The 23,572-nt window shown below is 49.6% G+C and overlaps 1 protein-coding gene across 2 annotated transcripts in view; it reads right to left on the bottom strand.

Moving 5' to 3' along the window:
- The window catches only part of CEP290 (centrosomal protein 290), a 1,500,249-nt gene that overhangs the window by 957,493 nt on the left and 519,184 nt on the right, over positions 1 to 23,572 (bottom strand). For both annotated transcript variants that reach the window (XM_078678872.1, XM_078678869.1), the window contains exons 21-24: positions 21,868 to 22,017; positions 13,039 to 13,154; positions 5,120 to 5,222; positions 2,382 to 2,612 (exon numbers count right to left, since the gene is read on the bottom strand). In XM_078678872.1, the coding sequence (XP_078534998.1) occupies positions 2,382 to 2,612; positions 5,120 to 5,222; positions 13,039 to 13,154; positions 21,868 to 22,017 (600 nt within the window). The remainder of the gene's footprint in view (positions 1 to 2,381; positions 2,613 to 5,119; positions 5,223 to 13,038; positions 13,155 to 21,867; positions 22,018 to 23,572) is intronic.

The raw sequence follows: 23,572 nt of genomic DNA, 5'->3' as shown, positions 1-23,572 counted from the left end.
ACTCAGGACCTGCCATTTATGTCCACCTTGAGCCTCGCCGGCTATAGCATGCCATAACGCAGTCCCAGGTTTCTCAAAGTTGTCTTGACCCCCTGGAATTTGCATCTTGCCTCCTGCACCACGATGGTAAAGTCCGGGAAAAAGGCCATCTTATTCCCCTGCCATTGGACGTCCCTCATGTTGCGAGCCACACGAAGAGCGGTATCTCGATTACGGACGTTCATAAGCCAGGCGATGATTGGTCTGGGGGGCAGGCCCGGCCGAGGACGGGGGCCCAGCAATTTATGGGCGCGCTCAACTCCAAAGCCCTGCGTGAAGGTTTCCCTACCAAATAATTCCGTCAGTAGTTGTTCCACAAATGTGTCCATCCAGCCGGTAGCTGTCGTCTCTGGAACGCCAATAATTCGGATGTTATTTCAGCGACTGCGGGCCTCCAAATCCTCATTCTTAATAGCCACATCTTTGAGGATTTTCTCGACTCTCTCCAGTCGCTTCAAAGAGGATGCAGCACCGTCCTCTACGTCTGACACTCTGGATTCCACGGCGTCCAGCCGCCGATCATGAATTTGGATTTTGGTACCCAAATTCGCCAGTCTCTTGTCCAGGTCATCAAACCGGCCCTCTAACGCTTTGAAACCGGCCCTCATTTCAGCTAGCACAGCCGTGGCAAGGGAAGCCGGGCCATCAGCGTCCTGTAAGCCGGAGGACTCCGCGGTTTGATCAGCAGGAGCGTCGGACGCCGCTCCCAGCGTTTTATCAAATTGCAGATTGGTCTGCTTAGGGTCTTTCTTCACCACCGTGATTGAGTCCAGAAGGGGGACCAGCGGGGATAAGTGCAAGGCAAGCGTTACTGCGCGGACTCAGCAACTCAGAGGAGAGCGCCAAACAAGTGGAAGACACCCGGACAAGCCATACAGTTGCACTGACCGCAACAGGCAGAGATCGAGGAGCTGCAGGGGCAAGTAGTGCAGTGGTAATTAAAGGAAGGAAGCAATCCGCGATCACGATGAGGGGCCAACCATGTATGACCGCGAAGGGATCAGGTGAGACATGGGGAAGCGGTTGTGCCAGTACAGCTGCCGCGTTCCTGCAAAGCTGGAATCTGTGGAAGGCCCGAGTCACAATGCAGCAGTGGCGGCCAGACCCCCTAAAGGAAAGCACAGTCAGGCAGACCAGCAAACCAGGAGTCCAGGCCTGAGTACAGCAACAGGCACGACGCATGGAACGAGTGGTCAGGGCAGTCCGTGGGCACAGCAGGTCAGACAGCGGCTTCCCAATCGAAGGTACAGGCTCCAGGAAACCAGCAGGACCACGAGCAAAGTAGCAGCCGCAGGAGGGAATAGCATTCAGCAGCAGGGTTGGGGGGTCTCTCTAGGTGGCCACCACTCGCACCATCAGGGACCCAATGCAGTCAGAGTCCCCAAAGAGGTCCCAGACCAGAACGAGACAGAGCCCGTGCCGCAGGGAAGATTGCCCCTGGTGCAGGCATACACGCCGCACCAGTACTGGAGCCCCCTGCCCCCGCCGAGACCCCACCCGCAAATCTATCCCCCAAGCCCCGCCGAGCCCAGCACTACAGGCCCCGGTCTCTGGACACCCACCAGGCCAGAGCGACTCGCGAGTGCACCAGAGACCAGGGGATCTGCACGGAAGGGCGGCGGGGAGAGAGTGGACAGCAGGGGGCCCGCCGGCCGGGCGGAAGGGATCGCAGAGGCAGTGGGTGGAGGGGAACGGGCGCAAACTCACTGCCCAGCAGCACACCTCCGCAGCAATAACATGGGCCGTGGCGCCGTTTCACTCACAGGCCCGCTCTCGCCCGCGCCTCTCCAGCAGGGCCGGCCTTAGGCATGTGCAAGCTGTGCACCTGCACAGGGCCACCAAACCCCAGGGGCCACCACGCCAATATATATATCCTTAATATATTAATCCTCTGAGGATGGATACATATTTGCGTGGTGGCCCCTGGCAGGGATTTGGCGGCCTCCGGCTCTGTTCCACTTCTAAACACCCTGACCCCCTCCCCTCTTTACTGGCCTGCGCGCTCCGCCTTCCGGACCCCTCTTCCGGGCCCCCTACCTACGCTCCCAGGGCCACCATGAGCCTAGAGCCGCCCCTGTCTCCAGGCTCAGTGCCGCCACGCTCCAGACCTCAAAAGGAGCTCCGCTTGTTCCCGGGTGCGGCAGGATGGTGTCCGGAAATCATTTTCCGCCCCTACATCGAGCTGGATGGAAGCTCTTAAGCCCGATCGGCGGAGCTTCAGGCGGATGCGGCCATCTTGGTCGCCTCCGTAGCCACGTCCCCCTTATATGTGCATATTTAACACAGCAAAGCACTGTCTAGAGAATACAGGAAAGGTGTATAAATAAATAACCTAATGATACCTTATATCTCTGCAAGTAGCCGATTCTGTTTTCAACAGCAACCTCAATTTCTGTTAATTCAGTTCTTAGTTTGTTGTTTTCTTTCCTCAGATGTTGTTCCATTTCAAGAAGTGTGGTATACCGCCTTGTTAGTGACTTTTCATTCACTCGTAAAACTGTTAGCTTTCTAGAATTTTCCACAAGATCCTTTTTCATTCCTTCAGGATCCAATTGTAATGTATCCATCAAGCGCTACATAAAACCAATAAAGGAAAAAACTCAAGCAGTCAATATTTCGACATGAAAGAAGTTAAAATACTGAGGTTCTATGAGAACGCATTTTGTCATTATTATACTGAACACATCTAATTTTTTATCAGCTTTAAAGAGAAGCATTCATCTTTGACAACTATCTATGACAGGGTTGGGAATGTACATGTCAGTAGTCGCTAAAAGTGTCTATGTGCATCTCTACAAACCCCGAGATGGATTTTTTTTTTTCCTCTCTCTCTCTCTCTCTCTCTCTCTCTCCCCTCCCTCCGCCCCCGCTCCCTCCTCCCCCCCCATACCCAGCCGGGCACAAGACACAGCACTCCCGGGCTCAAGTAATACAGTAAAAAGTTTTTTAGTCATTTGCTTGATTAAAAACTTTTTGCTGTATTACTTGAGCCCGGGAGTGCTGTGTCTTTGTTCCCGGCCCGGCTGGGTATGGGTAAAGAGGACTGGAGCCGTAATTTTAAAACGCGACACACCGCCGCGTTCCACGGCACCCGACACCAAGAGTGACCCACGATATCGGTGTACCTGGAGCTTTATATATATATATATATATATATATATATATATATATATATATATATATTTTAAATATTGAAGAAGAGGATGCTGATTAAGCTAAGCATTGTATTAAAGCTTAACAGAGTCATTTTTCTTTTATTATTTAAACGTTTGGTAATAGTTAGCAACTAATTATCAGGAGCTAAGTAAATCAAACTGTCACAACTGCAAAGTACGAAAATACTTCACCGATATAAAAGTATTCCTCTAGAATCTCAGATTTGAAGCCACCACTTCTTATGCTTTAAAACTGCTAAACAGGTAAGGCATGAGGACAAATATGAAAGCCCAGCTATTTAACAGAAACGTGGTCAAATAAAACGTGTTTCAGACTAAAGGAAGAAAAACAGCACTCTTACCGCCTGACAGGTTTAAAGTTACAATTCTCTACAGCAGAAAACTGGCCTCAGACTGGCATGATATATTTAATGAAATTATATCTCACTGCACAGATTTAACTGCTTATTATAAGTCTGGCTATCTTCGAGTATAATGTTTGAACAAAAAAAAAAAAACAGCATGGCAATAATTTTATAATCAGATTTGCCAGAATAGGGTCCTGTAAATCATCATTGTTACAACGAGACATGGGTACTGTGACTCCTTTGAGCGTGACCTCTGTTGAATCATTACCTTTCCCACTCTGAATAATGGTTATAAATGGTCATAAATAGCATATTGCACTATATGTCTTTTTTAAGCAGCAGCGATCGCCACTGTGTAATTATGTTTTTGCCACACTTTCCATTGAAAGGGCACTTTTTCATTTTTGCCCAGTGATTCATTTTATATATTTATATTTACAAAAAAACAAATGTTACATGGTCATTATAGTTACGAAATGGATTTTTTTTTAAAAACCTTATAAATTCATTAAAAAAAAACAGAGACACATGAAAAACAAAAAAACTATTTTCCCCATGCACTGCACAGTCGAAGAAAGGGTGCAGTGTGGGGGTGGCTGCCTGTGGGAGGTGTGATACAGCGCAGAGCCTCACTGGGACTTAATTCTGGCTATACTGAATTTTTCTTTTGAGCATTTTACTATTTCTGTTCACATGCCATTTGATTACGAGTGACTATCCCACATGTCCTTTGTACTACCCACTTCAGCATGTCGTATCTGAGGGGATGGCAAGTCCACAGTATGTAACATATTTTGGTGCTTTCACTCAAACATATTTAGTGGGTGCCCAGCTGACTGGGAGGTATTTTTGCATTTTTCAATATATTGTCTTGTTTACCCTTGACTAATGAAGTATGTTTTCTACGTTACGCATTGTATTTCACTACCAGTCTGTCTGCCGGTTATCATGGTCGAAAGCGTCTTCTCCGTGTACTGGATACATTAATTTTGATGCACTACATCCGCCTTTATTGGGGGGGGGGGGTGAAAAACACCTTTTCAATGTAATAAATGTCTGGATTTGTCTTTATTAGTACACATGGTCCAAAAAAACAAGCTTTATTGGACATATTTATATTCATTGGCACGGCATAAAATATCTTTTGGAGCAAATGTATTATCAAACACAAATTCAGACATCAGATCCCTTGTTTCTGCATAATAGATCAGAATCTTGTGAGTTTTTGGGACCTAGATCATATTCTACAGTATCATAACCCACTCAAAACTTTCCCTCTCATGAGATATGACTCCCTTCCACACACAATAATGGTAACAATAGCATATTATACTCTGCATACATATACATGTAGGAAGGAGACCTATAGGTTCTACACGATGACAACACCATCCCATCCAAATTCCCAAGAAACATGGAGCGTAACTAGGTGTGCAAACCTTTATACAAATATTTTCTCAGTTTTGCTGAAAGTACAACATATCTACAAACAAGAAAACTGGGAGAAGTACCATTTGTCTCAAAACCTGACAGAAGTACAGAAATGTAGCCTCTTACTTCAAACTCCTTTATTTTCACTGCATCTTGCTCTTTCTGATCTTCAAGCTTCTTCCTTTCTTCTTTCAGTTTCTCAGATTCAATTTCCCATGATGTTCTTTCACTTAAATATAAAATAATGAAGGCAATCACAATGATGAATTTTTTCAAGACCAACCTGTCATTTTTCATAAACTGAATATGAAAAATGTAATCATATCACTACCAAATGTAATTCACAATCAAACAAGAGGCAGGCCCAAAACCCCGGGCATTACAACTTAATAACAAGCCTATTTTTATTTTGCACTTGAATCCACAATATTGCTATTTCCAAGCACTTCAGATGTTAAAATTACCAGCTTAATAGTATTCAAACTTGGACATTTGAAATTGGGACCTGGAGATCACCATATTCTAAGAAGTAAACATTTTTTTCCCTCAGAGTTTTATATAACACGAATATTTTAACTCGCTAAGCAATTGTAATAGTAATTGAAGCTCCATTAAGTATTGCATGTTTCAAATTGAATCACACTTTACCCCGTAATGAGAAGACAATGGACTTTTGTTGGGACACACTAAAAGTTTACTACTAAAGGGGAAGACTGACATTAGTTAGTTAGTATTAGATTCCTTACCTTAGAATATCCCCGGGCGTCAGACTGGATCCGGAAACTTTTGCGTAGCAGTACCCTTGCGCGTCGGTAGGCGTCGTCTGCGGCTCCGCGTCCGTCGTTGGCATCGTGGGCGCCGTGATGATGTTGTCGGAGTACTTAGACGCCGCCTCCGCGTGTTGACGTCAGTTCTTAGACACAGCTTTTCCGCGCCAGAAACGCAGAGCCATGTTAAAAACCAACACTGGTGCCATTGAAACTAGGGCCCTGAAAGGGGGTAACCCTAACCCTAGATATCGGTTCGCAGAACGGGGAGGATGGGTGGGTCGGTAAGGAATCTAATACTAACTAATGTCTCTTACAGATATATCGTTACACAAGTAGTAACTTGTGCATCTGAAAGAGACACGTTAGTATTAGATTCCTTACCTTAGAATAGATACCCCAGCAATACCAACCCCGGTGGTGGGTCTGCGAACCAATAATCACACCAGAAAGTCCTGGAGGACAGAACGGCCAAAGAAGCCATCCCTCCGGACTTGGCTGTCCAGGCAGTAGTGTCTTGCAAACGTGTGCATTGATGCCCACGTAGCTGCCTGACAGATGTCTTGTAAGGGCACCCCCCGGCCCAGGGCAGTTGTAGTCGCCGTGGCTCGGGTGGAATGAGCCCGTAATCCAACAGGGGGCTCCTTTCTAGCCAAGGAGTAGCATGCCTGGATACACAAGATGATCCACCGGGAGATGGTCCTCTTGTGCACCGCTTTCCCCTTCTAGCGCCCACGTAACCAACAAAGAGTTGGTCATCCACCCGGACCTGGCGTGTGCGATCCAAGTAAAATGAGAGCGCACGTTTTGGGTCCAGACGGTTGGCAAGGTGATAGACTGCCCGATGTGGAAGGCCGTGACAACCTTGGGCAGGAAAGATGGCTTAGTACGCAACACCACTTTGTCCGGATGGACAGAAAGGAAAGGTGGAGTACAAGAAAGGGCCTGGAGCTCACTCACTCTCCTGGCAGAGGTGATGGCAACCAGGAAAGCAGTCTTCAGAGTTAGAAGGCGGAGAGGACAGTTGTGAAGTGGCTCAAAAGGAGCGCACATCAGAAACGTAAGAACCAGGTTCAAGTCCCACTGAGGCATCACAAACGGAACAGGCGGGAATGTGTGTGTGATGCCTTTTAGAAATCTATTTACAATAGGGGACTTGAACAAATAAGGTTGATCAGTCAGCCTCAGAAAGGCTGAAAGGGCAGAAAGGTAGCCCTTGATAGTGCCCAGAGCAGAGCCCTGCTGGGCAAGAGAGAGAAGGAAGAGAAGAACCTCAGAAAGAGGGGCAGCAAGAGCATCCACAGCCTTTGCTGTGCACCATGCCACAAATCTGTTCCACCTGCAGGCGTATACCGACTTTGTGGAGGGATGCCTGGCTGCCAGAATGACGTTACAGACTTCAGGAGGCAAGTCAAATGGCCTCAACTGTCGCCGCTCAATCTCCAAGCATGGCGGTAGAGACTGGACAGGTTCGGGTGGAGGACCGTCCCCTGCTGCTGCGACAGAAGGTCCTCCTGAAGAGGCAGACGAACCGGGGAATCGACTGACATACTGAGTGGCTCTGAATACCAGTACCTTCGAGCCCAGTCCGGAGCCACAAGGATGACTTGGGCCCGGTCGCGCTTGATCTTCTTCAGCACTCTGGGCAGAAGTGGTATAGGCGGAAAGGCGGACAGTAGACCGCAGCTCCACTCGCGACGAAAAGCATCTCCGAGCGAGTGCCGCCTTGGAAATTCCAACGCGCAGAACTGATGACATTGCGCGTTCTCTTCGGTGGCAAATAGATCTAACCAAGGCTCTCCCCATTGCTGAAAGAGGCCTTGCGCCACGTCGGAGTTCAGACGCCATTCGTGATCCATCATGCACCGACGGCTGAGCTCGTCCGCCCTGGCGTTCAGAGAACCTGCCAGGTGTTTAGCCACCAGGGTCACGCCCTGGCGTTCCAGCCATTGCCAGAGGTGCAGAGCCTCCTGGCAAAGGGTCCACGATCCCACCCCACCTTGTTTGTTGCAGTACCACATGGCGGTGGTGTTGTCCGTGAACACCCGCACTACACTCCCCCGGACAGAGGGGAGGAATGCTTTCAGTGCTAGACGAATCGCCCATAACTCCAAGAGGTTGATGTGGAGCCGGGCCTCCGCCGGATACCAGAGGCCTCTGATCTCCGCCTCTCCCATGTGGCCTCCCCAGCCCTGGAGGGACGGATACGTCACAACTACGTGCTGCGGTTGGGGAAGGGAGAGGGATCTACCGCTGACCCGATCGCGGTCCGTGAGCCACCACTGCAGCTGTCTCGCAGTGCCCTCCGAGATCAGGTTGCCCTGATGCTGGGCCCACTGAAACTTCAGGTCCCACTGCAGAGCCCGCATCCGCCACCTGGTGTGATGCACCAGCAGGATGCAGGAGGCCATCAGCCCCAGAAGCCGCAGCGTCAACCTGACCGAGACCCGGGATAACGGCTGAAAGATGGCAATCAGAGCCTGAATATCCCGGACCCGCTGTTCGGGTGGATAAACCCGAAACCGCGCCGAGTCGAGAACCGCTCCAATGAAAAGGAGCTTCTGAGAGGGGCACAGGTGTGACTTTGGCACATTGATGGAGAACCCCAGGCGGTGCAGGAGATCTGCCGTAGTCTGGAGGTGGCTGACGACTGTCTGGGACGAGCCCGCCTTCAACAACCAGTCGTCGAGGTAGGGGAAGACTGAAACCCCTAACCTGCGCAGGTGAGCTGCGACCACCGCCATCACCTTTGTGAACACCCGTGGGGCGCTGGTAAGGCCGAAGGAGAGCACGGTATACTGAAAGTGCTCGTGGCCAACAGTGAACCGCAGGTAGCGCCGTTGGGCCGGCAGGACGGGGATGTGAAAATAAGTGTCCTGCAAGTCCAACGCTACCATCCAGTCTCCTGGGTCCAGGGCAGCTAGGACCTGAGCCAGTGTCAGCATTTTGAACTTCTCCTTCCGGAGGAAGCCGTTGACGTTCCTTAGGTCCAAGATAGGGCGTAGGCCCCCTTTGCCCTTCTTGGGTACCAGAAAGTAGTGGGAGTAGCAACCACACCCTACTTCTGGCCCAGGAACACGCTCGATGGCCCCCTTGGCCAAGAGGGCCGTAACTTCCTCCTGCAGAAGTCGCAAATGATCCCCCGATACATGGTGGTTCTGCGGTGGCATGGCTGGAGGAGTTGCCTCGAAAGGGGAGGGAGTAGCCCCTTCGGACGATCTGCAGCACCCACCTGTCCGAAGTGACGGTGCGCCAGTGGAGGTGGTGATGGCGAACCCTGCCCCCCACTGGCGTCCCATGGGCCTGAAAGCACGGACTAGGAGGGTTTTGAGGCAGATGCTGCGGGGGAAGGTGTGGACTGACCTCGCCGTTGTCCCCTACCGCCGGGACGGCGGTTCCCACGGCCGCCACCGCGTTGGGTATTACCCTGCGGAGCGTGGCTGGCGGCACGTGTGGGTACACCCCTTCCGTGGCCACGAAAGGAATGAAAGGCAGCCGATTGCTGGCGCGGGGCCGAGAGGCCCAAGGACTTGGCCGTAGCCCTGGAGTCCTTAAAGCGCTCGAGCGCATGGACTGCCTTGTCGCCAAAGAGGCGACGGCCATCAAACCGCATGTCCATCAAGGTGTTCTGGACATCGGCCGAAAAGTTGGCGGACCTCAGACCGCCACCGTCGTTACCATAGCTCTACCCAGTGAATCGGTGGTATCCAGCCCACACCGTATAGAATATTTGGCTGCATTCCGGCCCTCCACAAGGGCTTGGCCGAGTTTGGCCCGTACCTCCAACGGACACTCTGGCAGCACTTCCGCAACCGTATCCCACAGAGAGTGGGTGTAGCGGCCCAAGAGGCATGCGGTGTTGGAAGACCGCAGTCCCAGACTAAGGGACGAGAAGATCTTTTCCGTACTGCTCGTACCTCTTGGATTACCTGTCCGGCGGTGCCGACGGGAATGCGGTCTGGGGTGGGTGGACAGGAAACATGGGTCGCCCGGTGCTGGGCGGTGGCGTCTGGCCACGTTCCTATCTACGGGCGAACCCGCAGCGGGCTTGGACCAAGTGCCCAGAAGAAAGTCGGTCAAGGCCTCATTAAAGGGCAGCAGAGGCTCGGCCGAGCTTGACTGCGGTTTAAGGACCTCAGTGAGGAGATTAGTCCTCACGGCCGCGACGGGGAGCTCAAGGCCCAAGGCCTTGGCAGCCCTCATCAACACCACACTGTAGGTTGCCCCCTCCTCCGAAGCCACGGTAGGAGGGGAGACAAAACCAGTGTCTGGAGAGGTGTCCAGGCCACTGGCCTCCCCAAGGTCTCCTGCCCAGTCCTCATGAGACTGACACTCTCGGGTCAGAGGGTCCTCAGACCCCTCCCAATCCCCTTCATCACCCATCTCCTGAAACTCAGGGTTCTCAACTAATGGGGCCTGCTCATAGAAGTGAAACTCCTCAAACGACGTCTGGAGCGGCGCCCAATGGGGCCGTCCCAACGTCGGAACAGGAATGAAGGGGGCATCGGGGACGGCGCGCCCGAGGACGGCGCCGGGGGCGACACCTGATGGTCCGACGCCGGAGAGGTCGTAAGGTCCACCGGCGACGATCCAGATCCCGAAGAAGGTCTAGCGGCGTCCCTCGGCGCCGGGCGCGCCGGAACCGCTGTACCCTGCGGCGCCGGGCCCGAAGGCACCAGCGGCGTCGGGATAGCGGGAACCTGCGGCGCCGGGCCCGAAGGCATCGGCGGCCGAAGCACCCGACGGTGTCGGGGCCGAAAGCCCCGACCCGCTAGAGGCCCCAGACGGGTCCGCTGGGCCCGAAGGCGCCGCGGAGCCCGTCAGAGGAGAGAGTTTCCTCATGGCCATGAGGAAGCGCTCGATCTCCTCCGGCGTCGCGTTGAGCCCAGGGACCGGAGGGTGTGGGGCTGAACGCGGCGCCCGCAACTCCGACGGAGCCGCGTGGGTGGTGTCACCCGAACCCCCGGCCGCATCGCGCGAGCGTCGGGGGGAGTCCGCAGAGCGATGACGCCTCTTGGACTTCTTGTGCTTCTTACCTGATGACGACTTCGCCCCGGAGGAGTGCGGCCTACTCTCGGAGCTGTAGTGGCTCCGAGCCCGCGACCTGTCCCTCGACCTCCCGTGGGACCGAAACCTCTCGCGGCGTGGGACCGACTGCCGGAGCTCGAGTCGCCTGCGGGACCGCTCCCGCTGGCTTTCGAAGAGAGGGCCCGGCAGTCGGAGCAGGCCTTGTCGTCGTGATCGACGCCTAGACAAGTTAAACACAGGTGGTGAGGATCCGTGACCGACATCGTGCGGTCGCAATCCTCGCAGTGCTTAAAGCCGGGCATCCCTACGGCACCAATCGGAGACGAAAGACTTCGAGAAATGATCAAAAACGATCAAAACGTTAGTCAAAAATTGACTAGGGTTACTGCTTTTTCCAGATCTGCGCTTGCTGGCGCGGAAAAAAGAAGAACTGACGTCAGCACGCGGAGGCGGCGTCTAAGTACTCCGACGACGTCATCATGGCGCCCACGACGCCGACGACGGAGCCGCAGACGACGCCTACCGACGTGCAAGGGTACTGCTACGCAAAGTTTCCGGATCCAGTCTGATGCCTGGGGATATTCTAAGGTAAGGAATCTAATACTAACGTGTCTCTTTCAGATTAACATTTTAAAATCAAGAACTACTAGGAAAGGCTGTTGGAAATTCCTGCTTTTTGAGTCTATGCACTTGAAGTCTCAGTAGCATCTTTTTCATTTAATTTTACACCACACTTTTCCTCTCCTTCAAAATGGCATTCCTCCGTAACAGAGGGGGATGGCTGCTTTGGTCATTTTGCACCTCATCGATAAGTACGGCACCCAGACCACACCAACGTTCTTCAAGATAGGATGGCTGGTTATATCACATGGTTGGCTTCCTAGCTTCCTTATGGCAAGTTTTAACACCTTCGCCGCTCAGCACATTCCCCTGCTGTGCTGGGGGTATGGTGGATTCAGTGCATTCATGACGAGCTGGGCTCGTCATGAGCGTGTGAGCGCCCTGCTTCATGACGAGCCCAGCTCGTCATGAGCGTGGAAGGGGTTAATAAACAGCTCATAGTTCAATTTAAATAAACATATCTAGATATCTTTGGAATGCTTTAAGGCTTAATACTGTCCTGCTCCTATCCCATGAAATAGCTTAAGTGTTCAGGGAGGTCTGATAGAGGTAACAAGGTTCTATTTCATGTTAAAGGGATTGTACTCATCCCTTTTAGAAGATTGCTAGATGACCAATTAAAATAACTTTATAGCTACAATGAATCTTCATTGGGGATAGGACAAATAGATTCAATTATGTTAAAAGTCTATAATATTTCCTACCTTAAACTCTTTTCAAGCAGCTCAATATCATCATTTTGAAATTTGAATTTTTAACTTAGGAGTCATGGATTTCTTCTGATATCAAAATTCTTTCAGAGCTTCATACCACCTTTTTATTTTTTTCTATATTAGTACATTTATTGTGTCAAAATGAAGAGTGAGCTGTACCTTTTTCTAAAATTTCAGCAGACCATTAGGCACCAAGTAGGTGGTATCAGGATAGCTGCATGTGAATATCTTGTGCCTTCAGTTCTCTACCAAACGCCTGCAATTTTAATCTTACCAAGTTTCATTTAGCTAAGGTTAAGTAGCTTTTACCACGCTGAGAAGAAAGGGGGGTGGATATGAGAGGAAAACCCTGTGCAACAATCTCGTACATACCTTACATCAGCATGGTGACTCACAACCATCCTTGCGAGAAAACACTTATACTCAATTCCCTGTTGTGGTGTACACATGCACCTGTTCCTTCTGGTTTCCTACCATTGTCTTCAAAACCCACATTGTCTCCCCTGGTTAAAGTTCCTTCTAAGAAGATGAAGGAGATACTAAGTGTATTGGTCATTTGAAACGTGAAATCAGCATTGTGCTGCCTAATAGCTTAACGAGAGTTAGATCCTCCTTGCCACGTAGACTATAGCCATCAATTATGAAAGTTCGCTTGCATCTCCTATTTCTCTTACCTCCTCCAATCCCTAAGCTTGTTTTGTGGTGTGGGGGTACTGCGCTGTTTTTATTTGTATGTAAATTATGTGGCATATTGTTAGTAGGCTTGCTATTGTTTTTCAAAATCAACTTTTTTTATTAGGGATTAATTTAGGTAAGATTTTAGAATTAATGTTATCAATTCGACATATTGAATCTTTGGGAGTGAAGTGCTAAAACAAACCATACACTTGATACAACAGAAATATGATGCTTATACCTTTGATACTCCTTATACAAAAGTCCTTGCTGATGACGCATCACAGCAAACTTTCTTTTATATTCTTCTAAAGCTTGTTCTGAAGACTTCACAGACTGCTCCTTACTTTCGAGTACCTAAAGTATAAATTGGCAAAATTTCAGTCAAGTAGAAATTGGGGCAGTCGAAATTATTTGTAAATACTTCAGTCAGGAAAACATACATACAGAACACACTTTCAGCATCCCAAAATACATCACATTGAGTACAAAGTGTTCATAAGATTAACATTAAAAACATCTCCACTGTCCACAATATAAAAAATAATAGCCAGTGTGGGCCAGCACCCAAACGCCCAAAGGACTTATTCACTGAGCTTCTCCAGGGGTCTATCTTCCAAACCCATTTCTCAAGTTCACATTAATAAACCTGGTTTAAACTTTGGTGAGAAGAGGATACCACCCACTACGTGCATCTTATCGCAGATCACCCAACAGGATGTTGAAGGTGATCACTTCATCATCACATTGATGCCAACCACAATTTATCCCAGGCCCTGTTGTGACTGACATCAAATGAATTCCACATCTAATCCCGGACTGAAGTAGGAGCTGAACCTGGACAAAACAGGATCCATGTCCCTTCTCAATGCTAGACAAAAATGTATAGACAGTCACAATTTAAGTTTCAATCACATCAGGTTTCCTTTATACTTGAAAAAGCTAAGCCATTGAAAAAGGGTTCTGGGTCTTGTTTACATGGTTCAGATTTAACATTTCTCAAAAGCCCATTCCCTTTTAAGCATAGATTTCCCAGTGAATTCAAAGTCAATATTTTAGATGATTCTGTGCTTGAGAGGGGGTTGTGCAGTAGTCTGTGTCAGACACTCGCCACATCATTTAAAATGTACTATTATGGTCTCTCTCTTAGAGCAAGGTTCACAATTTCTTTTTTTTTTTAATTAAAGAATCCCGTTCCCACTCATCGAAATTATACCAGTAACCAAGCCTCATCATTACAAACAAATGGGAAACCATACAGAATGTCCCAAGTCCCACTCTAGGTGGAATGTGTCCTAGCGAGATACTCTTTGGAAAATCCAACATGCAGAACTGCTGACATTGCACATTCTAGGAGATGGTGAAAAGATCTAGCTACAGTTCTCCCCAGTCGCAGAAAAGACCTTGATCCACCTCCGGGTGTAACTGCCTCTCATGATCGGCTAGTCATTGACTGCGGAGCTCATCAGCCCTGACATTCAAAGATCCAGCCAGGTGGTTCACCACCAGGAAGAACCATTGTTAGTCCAGCCATTTCCAGAGGCGGAGTGCCTTCTGGCACAGCATCCAGGACCCCACATCACCCTACTTTTGCATTACCACATGGAGGTGGTCTTGTACATAAGCACCTGCACTAACCTCCCTAATGGATGGAAAAAAGGCTTTCCACACCAAGAGAATGGCCCTCAGCTCCAGGAGGTTGCTATGGAGCCGGGGCTCTGCCGGAGACCAGAGGCCTCGGATTTCAACCTCCCCTAAATGGCCACCCCAACCAAGAAGAGACATATCGGTCACAATTTTCAACTCTGGATGTGGTAGGGAGAGGTGTCAGCCGATGACCCAATCACTGTTCAGTAACCACCACTGCAGATCTTTTGCAGTCTCCTCCAAGATCTAGATAAGATCACCTTGATGTTGGACCACTGAGACTTCACATCACATTGCAGAGCCACATACGTCACCTAGTGTACTTAACCAATAGGATGCAGGGGGTCATCAGCCCCAGCAGACGCAGTCTCCTCCTCCCCGAGATCCAGGAGGGATGCTGATCGGGATCTTAGCCCAAATGTCCCGACTCTCAGTTCCTGGGGGGAAGGCGTGAAACTGCACAACATACGGAATGGCTCAGATGAAGAAGGCATCTGTGAAGGAGTCAGGTGTGACTTCGGCACCTTGATAGTAAACCCCAAACATGACAGGAGGTTTGTCGTAGTCGGGTTGTGGTTAATGACTCTGGATGTGGTTGATGACTGCCTGGAGCAAGTCCGCCTTCAACAGCCAGCCGTAGGGGAAAACTGGAACACCGCACTTCCAAAGGTGTGCTGCTGCTACCACTATCACTTTAGTGAACCCCCAAGGGGTACTGGTAAGACCAAAGGGGAGCACAGCAAATCGTTGGGCCTGCGGGATGAGTATATTAAAATAGGCGTCCTAGGACAGATAAGTGAAAGGGATATACGCTCCATTCCCAGTATATTCCACAATATGTGTAACCATCCCTGGTAGGTAGCAATCCGGTCAGGGCCCCTGTGAGATAATATGTTTTGCAAGGCCGAGTCCAAGGCTATATCCATTTGTCTGCCTCTGCACGATTTGAGTGGGAATGTGAATGCATTGCATAGGGCCAAGAAGACGTATGTCGAAAAGAGTGGTATCTGTGTGTCAAAGTGTTTGTTGAGGTCGCCAATGACCTGTCCCTCAGTATGATGTAAGTGCGGGGCAATCCAAAAATAAGTACATTAGTATGCATTCAGACCCACAATTCCTCCAGCAGTCTGGTTTGCAGGTTGGGTTGCTTCTATGTAGTCTAGGGGGTGTAAGATACCAATATGTAGTGATCTTTGTTGAGCTTCTATGCTAGAAACGTTGCAAGCTGTATGGCGTGCTTGATAAAATATGTCGACCCATTCCTTCTGAGAGAGTTTACGCCTCTGCCCTGCGGATTTGACTACTGGTTCTGGAGGGCGTAGGAGGTTGTAGAGCTCATTATAAAAATAATTACTTAAAGCCCCCACCCCGCCAGTCACACCAGACACCTCTGGTCAGCATTGTAAGGAACAAGCTCAGTACTTTTCCACTAAAGTACAGAATACTCTTAAATCCCTACCTCAGATTGACTAGGAGTGCGACATCTCATGCGTGGGCACAGACCTGGGTCCACATGTAAATGAACACTCATTGGAGGCCTTTGCTCCTCCCGACTCCCACGGACCACGCACGTAACCTAGGATTCATCCTGGACTCCTCCCTCTCATTGACCAGGTAAGTCAACGCCGTATCCTCACCCTGCTTCAACACCCTGGGCAAGCTCCGAAAAATCTTCAGGTGGCTCCCCACAGAAACCAGAAAGACCGTCACCCAGGCCCTCATCAGCAGCCGACTGGACTACGGAAACGCCCTCTAGGCAGGAACCACAGCCAAACTCCAGAAACGGCTTCGGCGCATACAAAACGCCTCCGCCCGACTCATCCTCGACATCCCCCGCCACAGCCACATATCCGCCCACCTAAGAAACCTGCACTGGCTCCCCATCAACAAGAGGATCACGTTCAGGCTCCTCACCCACGCACACAAAGCGCTCCACGACAAAGGACCCGTATACCTCAATGACTGCCTCTCGTTCTACACCCCGACCCGCCAGCTCCGCTCAGCCAGCCTCGCCCTCGCCATTGTTCCACGGATCCACAGAACCACCGCTGGAGGAAGGTCTTTCTCCAACCTGGCCGCAAAGACATGGAACTCACTCGCCGCACACCTTCGACTGACCCAAGACCACCTCACCTTCAGGAAGCACCTCAAGACCTGGCTATTCGAGCAATGACAGCACCCCTCCCTTCCCCCCTTTAGCGCCTTGAGACCCTCACGGGTGAGTAGCGCGCTCTATAAATTCATTGATTGATTGATTGAATGGCTCATTTTTGGAGAATTAATACTACAGGTTCAGGGTTTTAGTATATAGGAAGTAGTGGCGTGCTGCTGAATCACATTAGTGTATGTGGCAATCACAATATTAATTATGGTGCTAACAGGAAAGGGGAACCCTTGAAACCCCTTAATCTCTGAGGGAAACCCTACAACAAACTAGTTAAACTAAATCCTGTGCACACATACAATATAACACAATTTTATAAGTGTAGTTCCAAAGCAAATTATTCAGTATTCTTCGGTGTTGTCTTAAATTATTTATTCTGTTGGACAATGCAGCCAGAAGACACGTGTTTTGTCAGGGAAACAGTGGTCACCCGACTCTTCAGGGCTGGGAATAATACAAAAAATAATGGCTCATTTTTTTAGCACCGCCACCTGACCTAGTCAAGAGAAGCCAAATGGCCTCCAGCAGAGAAAGTCTCTTCAGATTTGAGAGAGGAAAGGCTTGTAATTCAGTTGAGGCTTCCAGCTTATTGCCTAGGTACGGGATCAATTCCTTCACCCACTGTATTGGGCATTACTGCCTAAGGGCTTCCTTATTAGATGACTTGAAGGGAAACCCCAAGGGCTTGTGATGTAGAAACATTGACTCTAAAGCCTGAGGCTTCTGCGAAGCGCTCAAGTTTGTAGGAAAAAGCTGGTAGGGCGTTCTGTGGGTCTTTCCAAGGTAGCGACAACATTGTCTGCATAAAGGCTGATAGTATGGTGCTCCCCGCCGAACCGAATCCCCGAGATCAGTGGGTACTCCTGCACTCGGGCTTCATATAGGGAGAGCATAGCAGGGGGGAGAGCGGGCACACCTGTCTTATGCCTCGGGTGATCGGGAAGGGGCCAAAGAATGACCGTTCACCCATACTATAGCTGTGGGTTGACTGTAGCAGCTGAATACCCATTTACAGAAGCGGCCATCTATTCCAAACCATGCGAGTGTGGCTGAAAAGTGTGTCCAATGTACCTGATCGGAAGCTTTTTCAGCATTAACCAACAACACTACTCGCTCCACCCCCTGGTGCTGAGCCTTATCAATGAGATGGAGTAGTCTCTGCGTATTGTCGCTGCATTGTCGAGTTGCCACAAATCCAGACTGGTCCGGACCCACCAGTACCGGCATCCTTGGCCCAAGTCTGGCCGCCAGAATTCCTGTGAAGATGTTTAGGTCTATATTTAAGAGTGATATTGGTCGGTAGGAGGCACAGAGTCAGCTGTCCTTGCAAGGCTTTGGGAGCACGACAACAGTGGCCGAAAGCATCGTAGGGGGGATTTCAGAGGTGTCACCTATCAAATTGAAAAGTCTAGTTAAAATGGGTGCTAGGATTTTGCAAAAAGTTTTAGAAAAAATAGCGGAGAACCAATCAGGGCTAGGTGATTTAGGATGTTTAAGTCAAGCTATGTTAGATATCAATCCTCAATGCAGGACGGGCTGTCCAGGCTGGACGCTTGGTCCAGGGTCAATTTAGAGTGGGTTATCCCTTGTAAGGAATTGAATATTGCTTGCTATGGAAGGTGTTAGGCTGTGTAGAGCTCAGCATAGAAGTCATGGAACGGACAGGCTATGTCTGCGTCGTTTGCGCATTCGGAACTAGACGCATCAAGCACTGTGTGAACAGTGGCTGCCTGGCGCTGAGCACGTAGTTTATTGGGCAAAAGGCATTCGCATCTGTCCAACACCCACATAAAGTGAGTGTCACAGTCTTAGGGCGGCGTATTCCGCTCTGTTCAGGTCAAAATTGTCGAGCTGTGAACACACTGTCTCTAGTTGCCATCATACTCGGCGTGCCCCCGTCAACATATGAATGCGCTCCAATTCTTGTACTTGTTTGGTGAGGCCCTCTCTCTTATCTTTGAGAAACCTATTATGCGCCAAGGAAGTTGAGATAAATTCCCCCTTCTCAACCAGTTTGAGTGTTTCTCATAATGTGGTAATGGAGGTGTTGGGGGTATCATTACAGGCCAGGAACTCCTCTAGAGTCTTAGTGAGCCACTGTACCACGGCAGGGCGATGTAGAAGTGTGTCATGCAGCCACCAAGAATATGGTGGCCTACCCGCTGGGGGGATTGCGAATGTAAGAGTCAGTGTGGCATGATCCGAGAACGAGCGGGGTTCAATGTCTGAGGTGGGCGCTGAGGGAAGCAAGGATTGAGACCCTATGAAATAGTCAATTCTAGCATAGGTTTTGTGTGCATGGGACTATAACGTGTCGTCTGTGACGTGTGGGTGCCATTTCCACCCACTCTGTGAAAGAGCCCCAGTCCGACCCTGCTGCTGGGCCGAGTGGTCCAGTTTATTGTCAAAGTCCTTATTTATGTCTCCCCCCAACAGGATTTGCCTGTCTGGAGATTGTTTGTTAATTCCATCACTGCTTGTCGGAGGAAAGTCCCCTGTCCCTCTTTGGTCGCATATATAGATCCTAGGGTAAAGGTATGGGTTTTAATAGTGACTGATATAGCTAAGAGCCACTCTTTAATTTCAGCTTGATTTGTGACCGCTTTACCTCCAAAGGTGCCGGTGACAAGTATTGCAACCCCAGCTGTCTTAGTTATGTGTGAGGAGAAATATTGGTGAGGGAAAGCCCTCGAGCGAAGTCTGTGCGTGTCCCTAGCAAGAAGGCGGACTTCCTGTAGCAAGCATATATATGGGCACCAGACTGTTCTAGATAGGATAGGATAGGATAGCCCTCTTTTAATAGGATTGGTTAATCCCTGCACATTCAAGGTGAGAATTTTAATATCTGCTATCATATGGGTCGAGACCTAGACACAGAGCTAGGTAATACGCCATTACAAACCTGGGGACCCCCCCCACCTTAAATGCCCCTGGCATACCAAGTGTGTATACCCAGAGATAAGCAATTATCTGAGCCTGAAGCCAAGCATACTCAAAAGCCCAGGGGGGTAAACAAAAATAAACAAACCCCTAACAAATAATACTATGAAGCAACAAACAATCGCCATTCGACTGACTGACGTCCGGAGCGACGTAGTCCTAGAGAAGATGATAGGGGTACCAGTGGCTAAAATCTCCCCGCTCCCACCCAGGTCCAGCTCCATGCACTTATCAATGGAGATTAGGGAGAAGGACCATCAGATCGCCCGCCAGCCTCCCCTGCAAATTATGATGTCAGTGTTCCAAGAGGGTCCCCGGGCAATGTCGCCAGGAACACCTGTCTTTCTTTGGCCATAGTGTCCTGGTCAGGGTGCAGCTTACTAGCCGGAGGCTTGATTGTATTCCAACGTGGCCACTCTGGCGGTTCCTACTCGTCTTACCATGTTGAGACTCACCTGCAGGAGTGACCTCAATACCCAGCAGCTTGCTGGCCTCAATCACAAGGCATTTGCCGGTGCTCCCCACTGAAAGAACAAAAGTCGGAATGGGTGACTCCAAGAATATGAGATGCCAGCCATCCTTAAGTGGATAGTGATAACGTAGAGGCGGCTAAATCTTGATATAGCGTAGGTTTTAGGCCGTTGAACTGGAATGCAGTATTGTCCCTGGCCGCACAGAGTGTGCCCTCTTTAAGCTGGAAGTCATGAACACATGTTAAAATGTCAGCTGGCGGGGCCGGGCGGCCCACTGGGGACCCACTCTATGTGTGCGGTCTAGCTTGATCTGGAAGTCTGAAGGCTCTCGTAGGATAGCACGGAAAAGGTCGGTCACCAAGGCCCCTTTGTTTGTGTGCTCCGCGACGGTCGCAATGTCACAGATCCATGTGTTTTTGCCCGGGACCGGAATTCCAAGTCCTTCGCGTGAGCTTGAAGGTTCAGGTTTTGTTTGCACAGCTGGATGACCTGCTGGAGGTCCTCTATCTCCCCGTCCTTACTGGACTTGTGGTCCTCCAGAGTGTTAAATCTCTCCTAGTGAGTCCAGGTCTCGGCGGATCTCCCTCAGATCGGCCAAAAGCTCCCTCTTCATAGACAAAAGATCCTCCTGTAGGGAGGAAAAGAGTGATTTGAGGAAGGTGCGACTGATCGGGCCTCCGCTCCATTTGCTCCCTCCAAGTCTTCAGAGTTCTTTTAAAGTGATGGGCCTTCGGTGTGAGTGTTAGGCGTTCTGAGGAGCATTTCTTTCACTGATCTGTCTTTCCTCTCCTTACAGGTGGCCTTTCGTGGGATAGCACTCTCCGCAGATCGAGGCAGATCGCAGCAGCCAGCAGGGGACAAGGCCAAGGGGCGGTGTGGTCTACTGAAGCCCGAATCACACCCCAACACACCTAAAGTCTCAAGTAGGTTAGACACGACTGGCCAGGCTTTGATGCGGCCGCAATCGACAGGGCGGCTCCTCAGGGGCTGGCATTTGCTTTCTCCGCCAGGGATGTGGGGTGGTCTGGTCCCCGGCCCTTTAGCTCCAGGTGCACTGCTACTGCCCAGTCCCCTCTCCAAGGCCCCTGGTCTGTTCTCGGACCTGATCCTCGAAAACTTCCTCACAAAGCCCGGCTGTCTCCAGATCACGTAGACATTGCGGTATGTAAGATGTAGGGGATGGGGAGGGGGGAGGAGCAGTCGCCTAGTCCAGCCTCTGTCTTCTTTATGGCAAAGTGGGTATCTCACTGTGATCTCCGTCGCCGGTCTAGAGTCCCTCCGCCCCGGTCCCTCTCGGTGGCGAAGCCCACCTCTGTGGGCCACCCCTACCTGCCGCTGCGGCTGCTCCTCACCTCCCGGCCCCTCGCTGTTTGTCGGAAGAAGAGGTGGCGCCGCCACAGGGGACCCCATCAGCTGGATCGGGAGCCCGAGGGGCCCGCAGTTCACTCTGAGCTGAGCCTCGGCCTGCAGCAGTGGAGGCGGGCTCCCTGGTGAGACGCTCGATCTCCTCCCGATCCGCCAACCTCAGCTACGGTCCCGGTCGGCCTGGCCCGGCCTCGTGCAGTGCCTGCCGAAGCGCCGGCGAGTCCAAGGAACGCCGCTCTCACTCCTCTCATTGCCGTCTGCCCCGGCTCCGCTACCGGTCAGGCTAGCCCAGCGCTTTCGAGGTCGCGCGAAAACAGCATGGCGTACTAAAAACAAGCAACTTATTTTCTCATGGTTATTTTGAATCATTATTAAACAAAATGATTACAGTTCAATTCTCAAATGGAACTAAAATTACAGAGACACAAATGAATGAGAATAATCAAATGTATTTTTTTTAAAGGGTACCATGAACAATTACCTGCACAAGATGGATCAAATACTCGTTGAGCGCATTAATCATACTGGTGCTAGATGCAGTCATTCCTTCTGGGAGGTTTATAGCTCTGAATACAATACTGGCACCCTCCGACTGACGTAACAAAGCGATCTCATTATCAAGATTTGCAATCTGCCAAAACAAAGAAAAGGTCCAATTTTTTATGTGGAGCCTAGAAAATATGCAACTACGAGAAGTAATTTAAACATGAAAATAACAAAATGTATTTTGTTAACCAGTATAAGAATTATACAAGAAGGGCAGTGCCCGCATACAGGTGTTGTGGTGCACAGGAATTGGCAATAGCAAGAAAACATCCAAGTATGGCAATACATGGGGACCTACAGAAAGAGAGTCAGTTGAAGATGTAATGCGCACAGTTGGTACTTAGCAAACTCAATGGAATTAACAAGATACTTACCTTTGGTAACACCTTATTTGGTGGAGATCTCTATAAAGATGCAGATTTCTTACCTTAGTTGTATCCCCAGGCGTCAGACTGGATCCCAAAAAAGTTTGTGAGCAGTACTACTACACGCCTGTATGTGGCGATCAGCTCCGCATGGCATCATCTGTCCCAGATGTGATGTGTTTAAACAATTAAAGGAGCACAGAGGGATGCTGGAGCGGGTCGCCCTCCACTTAAAGTCAACAAAACAATAAAGACCCACTCCCTCGGCGTACGACCAAATCAGTGACTAGAGGGGGGGTGTTCCAAACGTCCTACTCCCTACCACTCCCTTACCAATATTGTAAGAGACAATATGCACTGTTCTCCGCCAATGTATAAAAACCTGTTCTCCAGGGCAACACACCAGAACCCACACTTAAGGTGTACCCGAATCCCGGGAATTACCACTGTATCCACACCCAACGTTGGACACTGCTCTTGTTAGAGCAAAAAATGTGAAAGACGCAAGTGACACCTCACGGAAACACCACCGTCGGGGTAACTGGTATCAAATTTCCAGCCAGGCCCCTGTCTCATCATCGGTTGTCACATGTGTCGTAAAGAAAAATAAGATGAAAGGAAAGAAGTGTCCAAAACAACAAACATATATAGTGACAAACTAGTGAAGGTGCAGAAATATCTGCTAGTGACCAACACATATAAACAAAGTGAAAATAAAGTAACAAAGTGCATAAAAACACACACCCAATCAACCGTCCCTTACCCAACTTTATTCATAGGGCGGAGATGGTGTGCTTATATAAAAAAGGGGGGCTGGTAGTTAATCATATCTACCACAACCTCCTGCCAGTGCCGACATGTTTCACTGCAGGTCCACATGGTTTTAATTTGGTCTTTTTACCTGTTCTGTTTTGGCAGCACACTATAGAACTAGTGTCCAAGACAGTGAAGTGACATTCCCAGAGTGCAGCCCTGAAGAAACTGCTTTAATACAACATAGCAGTGAAACATGTCGGCACTGGCAGGAGGTTGTGGTAGATATGATTAACTACCAGCCCCCCTTTTTTATATAAGCACACCATCTCCGCCCTATGAATAAAGTTGGGTAAGGGACGGTTGATTGGGTGTGTGTTTTTATGCACTTTGTTACTTTATTTTCACTTTGTTTATATGTGTTGGTCACTAGCAGATATTTCTGCACCTTCACTAGTTTGTCACTATATATGTTTGTTGTTTTGGACACTTCTTTCCTTTCATCTTATTTTTCTTTAAGAC

Source organism: Lissotriton helveticus, chromosome 1_1 (assembly GCF_964261635.1).
Source record: "Lissotriton helveticus chromosome 1_1, aLisHel1.1, whole genome shotgun sequence".
Classification (NCBI taxonomy): domain Eukaryota; kingdom Metazoa; phylum Chordata; class Amphibia; order Caudata; family Salamandridae; genus Lissotriton; species Lissotriton helveticus.
The sequence above is the reverse complement of the archived record's forward strand: the minus strand, read 5'-3'. Positions and strand labels throughout refer to the sequence as shown.